Below are 12,500 nucleotides of genomic sequence, written 5' to 3' on the forward strand. Positions count from 1 at the left end.
AAAGGAAGATGGATAAATATCGTGAATAAGTCTATATTCACTATTCATGTTTACAATGGGCTCGTCTAAACAAAAAGCAATGTAGTTTAACGTTTTTATATAAAAAGAAAAAATAGTAATATGACGCGACGTGTTCTAATCTAACAACCAGAAAAGGCATTAATTATCAACAAATAACTATGTTTACTGGGTTTTTTTCAAAAGACAATTTGGGAAGAAGAAAAAACGATTTTCAGCAGATTCATATCATACTATACTAACCCACTTGATTTTTATAATTAAAATGCATTGTCCGCACTGTTTTAAAATTGTTTAGCAGGTTACTGTCCTGGTACAAGGATATGTATAAATTCTTTATATGCAAAGAACAGCGGCAAAATTTTGCTCTCCTTACCATAACTGCCATTATTTCTAATAATCTAGTTGAACTCATTTTTTAAACTGAAACTATATATATATAGATATAGATATATATAGATATATATATTATTTACTTTTTAACAAAATAGTATTCTTGAACTCTTGTGATTGATATTTCGAAAAAGTTACCAATTCCACAGCGCAACCTTGGAAGCGGAGCGTGCGTTGAGAACGAGATTGAAATTTACAAGCTGGAGTTCAAATGTTTTACCCCTCCAATGAACCTCCCACGTTATTTCTCATCAATATTTATCATTATTTACACTAAAAGATAATATTTAATCGACGTAATAATATTTGGTCCAAAGAATTATCGTTGTGATACAGATATCATTACGCGTCAAGATCTATTTTGACTAAAACCGGATGCGTGGGGAGGAAAAAATATTTGGTGAATCCTACATTATGTTTACAAAGAAAAATAGAGAGCCTTGTTATATTTTTCTTTTTAGTCAGATCGGGTTTTCTCCATAAGGAAAAGGGTATAATAATGGGTATAACTGTAACACCAAAGTTGCGTCAAGACATCAGAACAAACTCATTATAAATGATTTCCATTTCATCAGCACGATACCTATTCCCCCTTTATCTTGATTGCGTGAGAACAAAGTATAAGCAGTGTACGCAGATTTACAGGTTATCTAAACAATTTTGTTACTCTCATACTTTTAACTTAACTTATTCCTAGCCACGCTTGCATAAGGTTCTTCTTCCTCATTATTTATAATTAAATTTTGGAAAAGAGACACTTTCATATTAGTTTCCAAATTACACAGGATTTACTAGATAATTGGCAGAGACGCTAGAAAACATCTACTTTGAAATGACTCATAATCGCATCTACTTGGGAGTTAAGAAGGCAAAAACGAACATAAAAAAATAAGGTTGAGATAAATGCATCAAATGTTGTGAAGCAATTAGTTTGGGGTTTTTTTTTAATGAGGACGTTTTTCGTTTTTAACCCGTTCAAAGACGTACTCTGGAAAGACACGTAACTAAAAATTTGGCCTAAAATCTTGACCTTCAGATATCGCAAGAACCCAGGTTTAAGATTATTTTTACCATGATGAAGGTGTCCTCGCGAAGTCCCAGGTTTGAGAAGGGCGAGTCTTATGGTCAGATTTTTTAATACGTGTCTTTCCAGAGTACGACAGTTAACTGGTTAAAAAGGTTTGCTTGCCTAGGAGAGTGGGTGTGGGCATTTATAAAGTATTCTTTAGAAAGGCCTACAAACGTGTGAGTAGATGACTAATGCGCAGTTTAGGGTAATGGAATAGGAAACCTCTTTAAAAAGTACATGAGCACAATCTACGGGATTAAGTACATATTTTAAAGTGTGTAAGATAAGGTGAAATTTACAACAGCCAATCTTGATCTTCTTAAATATCCGAAAAAATATGTATGAAACAATGATCTTGATCTTCTTGCCACGATGCAAGTACGGGCGCTCTAACACACACACACACACACACATACACACACACACAAACACACACACACATGCAAACAATTACACAAATTCACAGGTAAACATATCCTATAAGAAGAAAAAAACAAACTGTATTTAAAAACACAGGAAAAACAAAAAAACAAAACAAAAGCAAAAAAATAGCAAAACAGTACAAATTGATGTCCGTATTACAGATACAAGACCAAAAAAATGCGCATGATTTTACAAATAAAAAAAAAACAACAAAAAAACAAAAACAAACAAAAACAATTCAGAAAACACATTTAGAGTCTTATTTCACTTCAAGTCAAGAATCATACTAATAATAGGACTGAAAACTAAATGGCATCACAAACACGATTGCCCTGTCCAGTTTTCTGAGCCTGACTACTTATATAATATAAATAGGTTAGAGAAAAGTGAATACAAGTTTAGAAGCTTCGAAAAAGTAAAATTAAAACTGTATTCTTTCTATTATAAAAGCAAATTAGCTAATAAATCAAACCGAAGTCACAAATTTTGTCTATACACTCAATCATCTCCACATAATACCGTTCAGAGACGATGGGTCACATAAATAAAGTTTATAGACTTGATAATATAACTTTATTGTTGAACTGATACAACAACTCCTGATTGAGAGCTAAAAAAAACCAAACAAAACAAAACCAAAAAAGAAAAAAAAAAAAGAAAAAAAAAAAGGCAAACACTTGCACATCCACACTCCTCTTCTTTTTTAAAATCAGAAACAATCCAGAAACCTTTCTTTATTTTGGTATGAATTGCCAAATAGTCTACAGTGTTTAAAAATAGAAAAAGAAAGGAAAGTTTATTTTTATGGGGAAAGCAAACAAACGTGAATCGAGAAAACGTGGGTTTGTGAGAAGGCAATAGAAAATCAAAACATTTTAAATATAGTTAAGAAATAAAAGAAAATATAAAGAATTGCGAACCACAATGTGATTGTAAGGTTGTGGAAATAATACAATCAGAAAAAAGTCTAGAAAAATGTATCCCTTTATTTCTTCTATTTTTCTACTAAATATTTGCGTCATTATATAACAAGTTTGAATGGTCTCAAAACTTCCAAAGCAGACAGTGATGTCAGTACAAAATCCTAAATCAATTTAAACTCTCAGGGGCAATTTTATGAATAAGAATTGGATTCAGTAGTCTGATGTCACGCCGCCCGTCAACGGCGGCCATCTCGGTTCTAAACAAAGAAAATCATTACTTTTTATTCTTCAAGCTGGCTAGAACTTTTCATATGTCTTGTGACCAGAATGTGTAAAATTCAAAACATGATCAAGTTTATGTTTTTTTTCCTCTGGATACGCTTTTATGCTTGCCGGAGAAATATTTCATGCGGGCATCCGCCATTGTTCCGATAGTTTAGAGCCAGTGTTGCTAAGTTACCATGCGTCATTATGAAGGAAGTGACGTTACGACTATGGAATCCTATTAAAGCATGTTACAAAACTGAAGTCTGAAAAACATGAAATATTTAACAGTCGTACTCTGGAAAGTGGAAAGACAAGTATCTACAAATTTGGCCAGAAAACTCGTCCTTCAAATATTGATAGATCTAAACATCTCAAACCTGGAACTTCGCGACGAAAGAAGTCGATTAAATTTGCATTGCGGTTGCGCAGTTTTGTTTATCAATCAGAAGCCTTGTGAGTCAATCCATCGTGTAGTAGAAGAAGATTTTTTTAAAACATAGATGTCTATGTATTCGTCTTGAATCTTTCATTTAGCACAGCAGTCACCGTTCTTTACTTTTTTAAAGATTTTCTCCTCATGAATAAGAGTCGAAACCCAAATTTCATTGGAAAAAAATAGTGTTTGTTCGGTGTCCTTGACAGCCGAAATCTTCTTACCACCTACCAGCAAAACGCGCTCTGGCCGGCCAGCAAAGCATTGCCAGATTGAATAGCCCTTGTGTTGAAAGCCCCTTGGAATAATGAGCAGGGAATGGATCTGGCTGTGGCGTGTGATTTCCCACTCAGCGTGAAATTACCAATTAATGAATGCCACTGATGGTATCCGATTGACACCCTCACAGTGGATGGGCTGTTGACGGAACTTCGTCTATTTAAATTATTACCGTCTGTAATCGAGTTGCTAACTTATTCCTCATGGGATAGATAAAGAATTACGGAAAATATCCTAACCGTAGTGGGGGCAGCGTGGATCAGTAAGGTCTTTGCTTCAACAAACGAAAGGTACTGAGTTCGATGACCCGCCGCGGCGCTGTGTGGCCTTGAGCAAGTCACCTCACCCTAGCTCAATTTGCGGCGCTGCACTGCGGCTTACGCCTGGATTATTCCAGTCTTCTCTTGGAATAGACCCTAGAGACAAATGTCCCCTATGGGATGAATAAAGGGAAATGTATTTATTTATTTTTCTAAACCAAAGATATCGTTCTACTTTACGCGCGGAGGGAGAATATTAAAATGTAATTATGTAACTTCAAATTGGAAGTAATTTGTATTAGACCACTCCGATAAAATGCATGCCTAGTTTAAGATCGATATATATCTAACTCCAAAATAAAGTCATGGGCTAAATATTCAAAACAAACTCAAGACAATGGCTTTGGGCTTAGTATATGAGACATAGGGAATGAAGTGTAACCTTTTGCTCAAAATGTACATGTAGCTTTAGGTAAAAGTTTAGAGAGGGCTCAAGCCTAAAATTAACCAAAAAGAAAATAATATATTTAAAACGTAATAATGCTATATGTTTAAATTGTACGTCTATATAATAATATATACAGGTTGTTCTGACGATATGTTGAAAGCTGTCACGGCTACACTTGGTGTTTCCATTTCAATTCAAAAGATTTTGTTTCAACCATTCATTGAACTTTGGCATGTGAAGAGTCTATAATATGCAGAGTAAGTAGACCACGAATTAGATATTGTTTTTGATTTGGGTCATTGCAAATAGGAATGAGTGTCTTTTCGCTTAGACTTCTTGAATATAGGTAAAGATAATTTGTTAAATTGACAGAGTGTTACATTCTTTGAACCTCCCCCCCCCCCCCCCCTTTATAAAAATGGTGTACATGAGTGCTTTAAAACGTTTGTATGAGGTTTTAGTGATAGAATGATTTATATTATCGGAAAAGAATAGACCATTAAAAAAACATGGCATTGAAGGCAGTGATCTTTGATTACAATTACAACAAAAGCCTAATCATTGTTCGGTGCAAAATCTACTAAAGTTGTGCAAAGGTCTCTATGCTAACATAAGCCTTTAGCATGAAGGATGGCTCATGTGAGGTTTTAGTACACTTATTTAGACAAAAGCAACACTTTCAGAAGTCAGACATTCGTTTTACTGATTGGTGTAGAGACAAAATGTGAGCAAAAGTCTTTTCCAAGGACTCAACTTTGCCTGGATCTCATCGGGACTCGAACTCGGGCCCTAAAGGTCACAAGCTATGTCTTACTACGAGACCACAAAACCGCCATCTGGTAACGATTATGGTAGAGTGCTGTGGAATGGTGAAAATATAATATTAAAAGTAATACACACGACTCACATAACACACACACACACACACTCACACACACACAAACTCACTCACACACACACACACACACACACACAAACTAAGATTTGCATTTGACAAAACCTGAATCAACCAAAGTTAACGTTCTTTTGCATACTTTTGAAATGCTGAGACAAAATAGGGTACAAACGACGCTAGAGAACCATACTAGACAAAATATAGCATTGCCATAAAATACAAAGTTCACTTTCTGTAAACGTGATTCATCAAACATGTTTAGTATTACAACGGCTGAGCAACAACACTAGAAAATGGTACATAAACATGTGATGACGGAACAGCGGTATGCCTGATATTCAAAACAACAGAAATACAAATAATCTCCAGTAAAAATAAGGGAAATAAAATAACGAATGAAAAAGCGAAAGAATAGATAAAATAAATATAGGAATGAAAAAAAAATTAGAAGTAAGTAAATCTCACTCTCTGGATCTGTCATATTTGTGTAGATTAAGTATATGAGTATTTGAGACTATATTTCTATATTCCTTTGCATTTTTGTTTTTGTTTTATTTTATAATTCTCTCTTTTCTTACTCAAAAATATTAGACATAAAATATTACTATCAATTTAAAAAAATTATTATATACTTACGTGGGAACTTTCCTTTATCTTTTTTTTTTAAATCTCGTATCAATCAAATAACTATGACATTTCGGCGGAGAGTACTATTGCATAGAATAATACCCAGAGATAAGATAGGTGCACGTTCTTGGCGGCATATCAAGCGTTATCTTTATGCAATATGATTTCCCTACCACAAGACAAAGGCCATGATAGATCTATTGCACAGATAAATAGATGCATGCATTGTTTATTGTTTCCCACATCCCCATGCTTTCTCGTCTCTCCCTTATCCGTAAATATACCTACCCAATGCAAACGACAATCTAACACTGGAATTTAAGCAATTTTCGTCTCTTGATTGAATGAGGCATAAAACTAAGAAATTATTTTTTGGGGGGCGAGGGTTGGGAGGAATTGTTGTGTGTGATAATAATTACGATAACATATTATCCAGGCAGATGCAATGCAGATAACTATGAATGGTAAGAAGGGTGGATTTTGTTTTTAGAACCCCAGTCTAAGTTAAGTGGAAGCGTTGGATTTTTTCATATTTTTTAAAGAAGGATTTAGATAATGCGGATAGTTTTTGCACGGATCATTACCTCAAGGGTTATGCTTACAATAAGTAATGGTAATGTAATTGCCCCCTGAAAAAAAAAGCCTGCGTCTGAGTACCTGTGTGAACAATTTTTATTTTAAAATTACGTTTTGAGCAGCGATGGAGGTCGAGGCAATGCTGATAGGTGAGTATTGAAAAACACATCACTTGGCAGGGATTCTGTGGTTCCCTGTTACCAGATTGCTCCATCTACTCGGTGTTAATGACCTGGAATGCGTTTATCATCATCAAGTTGGAACCTGGGCTAAGGTCGCCGTGACATGCATCGATGGATTTGGCTGATTATCAATTGTGTACACTTGGAGTATAAATTTAGCGTAAACGCATTGGATTTACAGCTCACCTTTCAAGCAGATGATTTACTGGTAGGAAAGACAAATCATCTCTTCTCACCCGCCCCCCCTCCCCCCATCTATTTCTAGACAGAATAAATATATAACGATACCTTGTTTTCACTCATGCCTAATATATTCTTAATCCGTTCGTTTAGAAAAAAAAGGTGTTAGAAGATAAATTCGTCCTCGTTGGACAAGGGTAAAAACGGAAACCGAACGATTTTTAAACAGGACATACAACGGTTTTTAGAAGACACATGCTTTGGTGATAATAGAATCAAAAGGTTTACTCGTTGCTGAACAATTCTTCATAATAATGATAAAGTGGGTAGACAAAACAAATCATAACTCACCCGCTGATTTATATCCATTTTTAATCTCCACTGCAGTGAGAAGAACCTCTGGCAATAAGAGAAGAAAGGCAGCTAGCAGGTGCAGAGTCTGGGCTACGGGACAGAAATGCTTCCACAAATACACAGCTTTCTTTTTAAGCAAGACTCTGAAACCAGTGGGTTCCTTCTTATCCTTGTCATCATCATCAGTGGCCGTTCTAGGTCTTTCGTCTTGGTCCCTTCCTAGTTTGACTCCATCATTGGCCAGATTACCAACTTTGAAGAAAGATGCCATGCAGAAAAACGGCATCACAAGCAGGGAAAGTATGGTAAATCCGAGAAGGGAAGACACTTCCGAAGGTGCCTCACCACCGTTACTGGGCCAAGCCCTGTCGTCGGCCTCCTGATAACGAACGACGTCTTTATAGCAGGCGTACGCGTGAATACCCATGGTGATGATGCAGTAGCAGATGGAGCCGAATGAGTTGAGGCTAGAATTGGGCACGATGAAGCCAACCATTTTGTTTTTTGATGTCGCAATTCTTCAGATGGACACAGTGGTGGGGTGGTTGGCCGGCCAGGTTAATGTGGTCACATGGTTGTTGAAGCAATGTAGGGAGTGTTCTCATCAAATGTCAATATCCATGAATATTTTTTAGCACAAATAGTGTATCTATGCAAAGACCGTCATCTGCTACAGACACTCATGTCATCTTGATTGCCCATCTGTAGAAAAATGATGATAACACATTTAAGACTCAAAATATACCGTTCAAGATTCATTACAACATTATTTTAAAACAAGAGGGATTGAACCAACATTAATGGTCGTACATCGTAACATTTTGAGAAGAGAAAAATAAAAACAAGAATAACAAATCATTTTATGAGCGAGCGTCGCAACACCTATTACCTTCGAGGAAAAAGTGACCGAAAAATGAGTGCTTCTCTAGAGCCATTAAACGAATTGAGACGGAATTAATGCCGATATATGAGGAGTGGAAAGAGCATTTTAAACTGCCGACTACCATTAAGATAGCACACTTATTTAAATAATCATTTTATACGATGCTAATGTAAGATCATGATACCCAAATCTAAAACTAAAACCCATTGAATAATAGAACCTATGTATGTTGAAATGCTTTTCTGACTTTCTACAAATTTAGCAACTAGGAGCTGATCAGGTATAACAACTCGGTATAACCCACAGAATGCAATGATATTGTTAGACAAACAAAAAATTGCTACCAACAATTAAAACAAGGGAGACCACTTAAGGAGTAAAACTAAAGGAAGCGTTAAGCCTTTTTATTTCCAATTATTCTAATGGTTTTACAACTGGCTAAGAGCCCGCCTGAGAGAGACGTCATGCAACGGTGATGACGAATGAGATCCGAATTCGATCACAACTTCGATTCTTTACGAATATATATTATAGAACAGTAAAGGAAGGTGCCCCAAACGTAAACAAAGGTCGAGAAGCACGTGGCAAACCACATGTTCCTGTCTTGACAGCTCACGTTCCAATGTAAATAATAGAAAAAAATAACCTTTAAAATTTGGCTGTTAGGTGGCAAAAGAAACACATATTCATAAATACTCGATCATGCATCAAATAATGTCTAGATATGGATATTTTATGGAACAAAAGGTAAAATTTTCTAAAATTTATCAAAAGTTACAGTCTATCTATTTTTAGACCAGAGCAAATTACTCCGCTGGTGTGAACAAAACGAGAATTATTCGGAGCCTGATTTTCATAATAATTTAGCCTTATAATATTATTTCTGCAACTGTTAGATTTTATGTAAACATATTTTCAATACTGAAAGTGTATTGCCTACAACTCAAACTACAAAATTGGGAGACCTATATTGTGCGTAAATTTTTCCGGTCCCTAACGGAAATCACTAGCAACTTGTTATTGTTTACGTTTGGGGCACCTTCCTTTACTGTTCTATATTATATTACTATCATTATCGTGCGATAATTCACGTCTCAGTGCGCAGATAAAATTAATCCTCAACTTACGTGATCTTGATTAAAATTTATAAAGATTACCCATTTTGTGTGCGTGTGTGTATGTTTGTTTGTGTGTGTGTGTGTGTGTGTGTATGTGTGTCGTGGATCTAACTCATGTCTTCGATCACAATATTCAAGACGGTATCGACAATGAGATAAATGAATTTGAAAAATATCATAAAAGATATAGCCTTGCCCACATGCAAATTCTTAACAGTAATGCCATTGTATAGAAATAAATATAATATGAACTTATCTCTGGATAATAGAGCTTTTCAATCGTTATAGACTTGATACACTTTAATAAAAGTATTTCCACTGTTGAACATTGATCAACACGTTTCGATTAATCTTCGAGAACATAATAATATGAAACCTATTTTATATTTAAGCAGTTTATCAAGCGCCTTATACTTATATACCTCATTTTAAAAAATTGTCATATGTCATGATTGGTGACACGGCTAAATATGTAATTGCATAATTAGAAATACGAAGCAAACTCTCTAATTTTTTAAGTTACTCATCACCGGTTAATGGAATGAATGATGATACATAAACGACAATAAGAACCTCAGACTTTTTTACATTTGTGTACTCCATTTTTCTGAGACATACTTTCTGAGACATAAATCTGGTCGAGATACTGCACTGTTGTTGTAGTTGTTGTCTACCTATCAATATCCAGTGAGAGATGTCTGTCATAGACACTGCCACCTGTGGTCGATAACATTTCACAGGTTGTTTGTTCTATGGGCTACTAAAGAAGCAGCATTGTTTATGTTATCGTTTGACATCGAAACGAACTCACTCACCGATCCTCCTGCTATTTTGTCTGTCCCTATGCATGCTGTGAAAAGAATGAGATGAGAGAGAGAGAGAGAGAGAGAGAGAGAGAGAGAGAGAGAGAGAGAGAGAGAGAGAGAGAGAGAGTGTGTGTGTGTGTGTGTGTGTGTGTGTGTGTGTGTGTGTGTTTTGCGTGCATGTTTCCTTAATCATGCTGCGACGAAGTTATTCTAAAGGTCAACAAAATATTTTGTGTGTGTGTGATGTTGTTCTTATTTGATTTAGGTAAATCAGAAGAAAAAACAAAGCAAATAAAAGATGGAAATGATAAATAAAATTTGATAGGAACATTCCAAGGCCAGTTTTATTTCACCAATCATTGCTGCTTTTTCAAATGGTGACTATTAGCTTGGATGTTCGGTGATCTATGGTATGACACTCGCTTTCGGATCGGAAGGTCCTGGGTTCGAGCCTCGCTCGGCGCATAGTCCTTGGAGAAGGCTCTTTACTCACATTCTCTCACCGTACTCAGGTGTAAAATTGAGTACCTGGCCGTTAACAGCGCCTAATATCGCCTATCAGGCGTCATGTTCCGTTCTAAATGTTAAATTTTGCTTTTGGCCAGGGACCCCCCTTTTTAAGCGCTTTGAGCACGTTCAGTGGATATTGCTCTATATAAATGCTCAATTTTTTCTCCAAAATATATCCTGCTACCAACACCTCAGTCATTACCATCACGTGGAATTCCTGGTTGCCTGTAAAACTGCAAGGCTAATAAATAGCCGGTGACTGAGAACACTGAAGAGGCCTGGAAGAGTGAGTTCGACATAATTCTGCCAAACAGCAGGTAAAACTCAAATTAAATAGTGAAGCATTATCTACAATCTATTCTCAGACTTGGGGCTAAACAACAAAATTTAGACATTTAATTTTTTAAGAAAGAGAGAGAAAGAAAGTTGTTTATTATTCATACAAATAGTTATTTAATATTAATACCGTTATTAATTGATTTGAATAATATTATGAAAGAAAACAGAAATAGAGAAATGCATTCTGCAGTGACAAAGCTCGAAGCTTCATTGAGAGTCCAGATCAAAAGGTGCATACCCGTGTAGTTCGGGTTTGAACAGCGTCAGAGCCATTTGTTTTAATCTCTACTGTTATCTTGCACTTAGTAGCAATAACAATAAACATCATTGCTTTGTAGCACAAAAAATATTTAATGTTCCCGGCGTTACAAGAATACCACTTTGCCATAAGCGACAAGTACTAAATATAGATTTCTAAAACATAAACTTAATATGAAATAAGTAGAGGCCATCTCAGCCCCCAGGCTAGAGTCGGCATAAAACGTGAATTAAATAGAAACCAAAAGATGTTTTTATCTTCATGGATTTGTTTATGACAAAAAATGTCCTCTTCCAGAATATCAGTGAAGATTATCTGACGCATACGTTAGAAAAATCGCTCTTACATTTTTCTTCCAAGATAGCTCTTTTATGGACAGACCTTTAATGACAATAAATAAATAAACAAACAATTAAACAAACAAATAAATAAAAGATTTGAGAGTTTTTGGCAAGATGAGGATCATTTAAATCAATCGATATTTGAAGGTCGAGTTTTCTGGTCAAATTTTTAAATACAAGTTTTTCTAGAGACGGCAGATAACTGGTTGGGGGATGTCTTTTACATTTAAAGGCTTACTATTAAACCATGATGAGCTTCGCTTCACACAATATTACAAACTGGATAGATTTTTCACAAAGATAAAACAAAATTCCTGTCAGAGAGCATTAGCTCGATATATGACACTCTTGCTAATTGAATGGTTTTGTTGATTTTTAAGATATCTTAATCTTATTCGAAACATCAAATTTAATTTGAATCAAAATGAATTTTATTTCTAGAATAGATAGATTTTTAAATGTTATATTAACCTGACGGTTGTACGAATCTGGTTAACTGAAAAAGAAAAACCTATTTAGATTATCTGAAAATTTGAATATCGAAGGAAGTCGTTTACCAAATTTAATACAATTATTTTGTCTTTGTAGATTTGTGTTTGTAGAATGAAATTCTTTCATTTTCCTCAGACAATCAGCAAAACGAAAACACGATGAACGCTGAATAGGTTCAATATGGTGCCGGAAGGTTTTTGTTGGGTACGCGTCTGCTGCTTATGGTCAAAGCTTGTTACTTTGTGGTGTGCATTTCCTCCCGTAATGATTATTGTTTGCTCTCATTTATTTTTTCCCTTGTTATCTGCCTATCAATGATCAAACGTCAACCAAAAAAAGCTTTTGACTATTATTAATGATTATAATATCGTATCGTATCGTTTAAGAGCTAATAGGTTTTAAAAACCGTTAAATTCTCTGTGAAA

General features: G+C 35.3%; 1 protein-coding gene across 9 annotated transcripts in view; it reads right to left on the reverse strand.

Annotated features, from left to right (window-relative positions):
* The window catches only part of LOC144965141 (uncharacterized), a 77,997-nt gene that overhangs the window by 61,982 nt on the left and 3,515 nt on the right, over positions 1-12,500 (reverse strand). For all 9 annotated transcript variants that reach the window (XM_078900122.1, XM_078900125.1, XM_078900120.1 and 6 more), the window contains exon 2: positions 7,325-8,029. In XM_078900122.1, coding sequence (XP_078756248.1) covers positions 7,325-7,823 — 499 coding nt within the window. In that variant the 5' untranslated portion in view covers positions 7,824-8,029. The remainder of the gene's footprint in view (positions 1-7,324; positions 8,030-12,500) is intronic.

This window comes from Berghia stephanieae, chromosome 2 (assembly GCF_034508935.2).
Source record: "Berghia stephanieae isolate SIO BIC M18660-M18661 chromosome 2, UCSD_Bste_1.3, whole genome shotgun sequence".
Classification (NCBI taxonomy): Eukaryota; Metazoa; Mollusca; class Gastropoda; order Nudibranchia; family Aeolidiidae; genus Berghia; species Berghia stephanieae.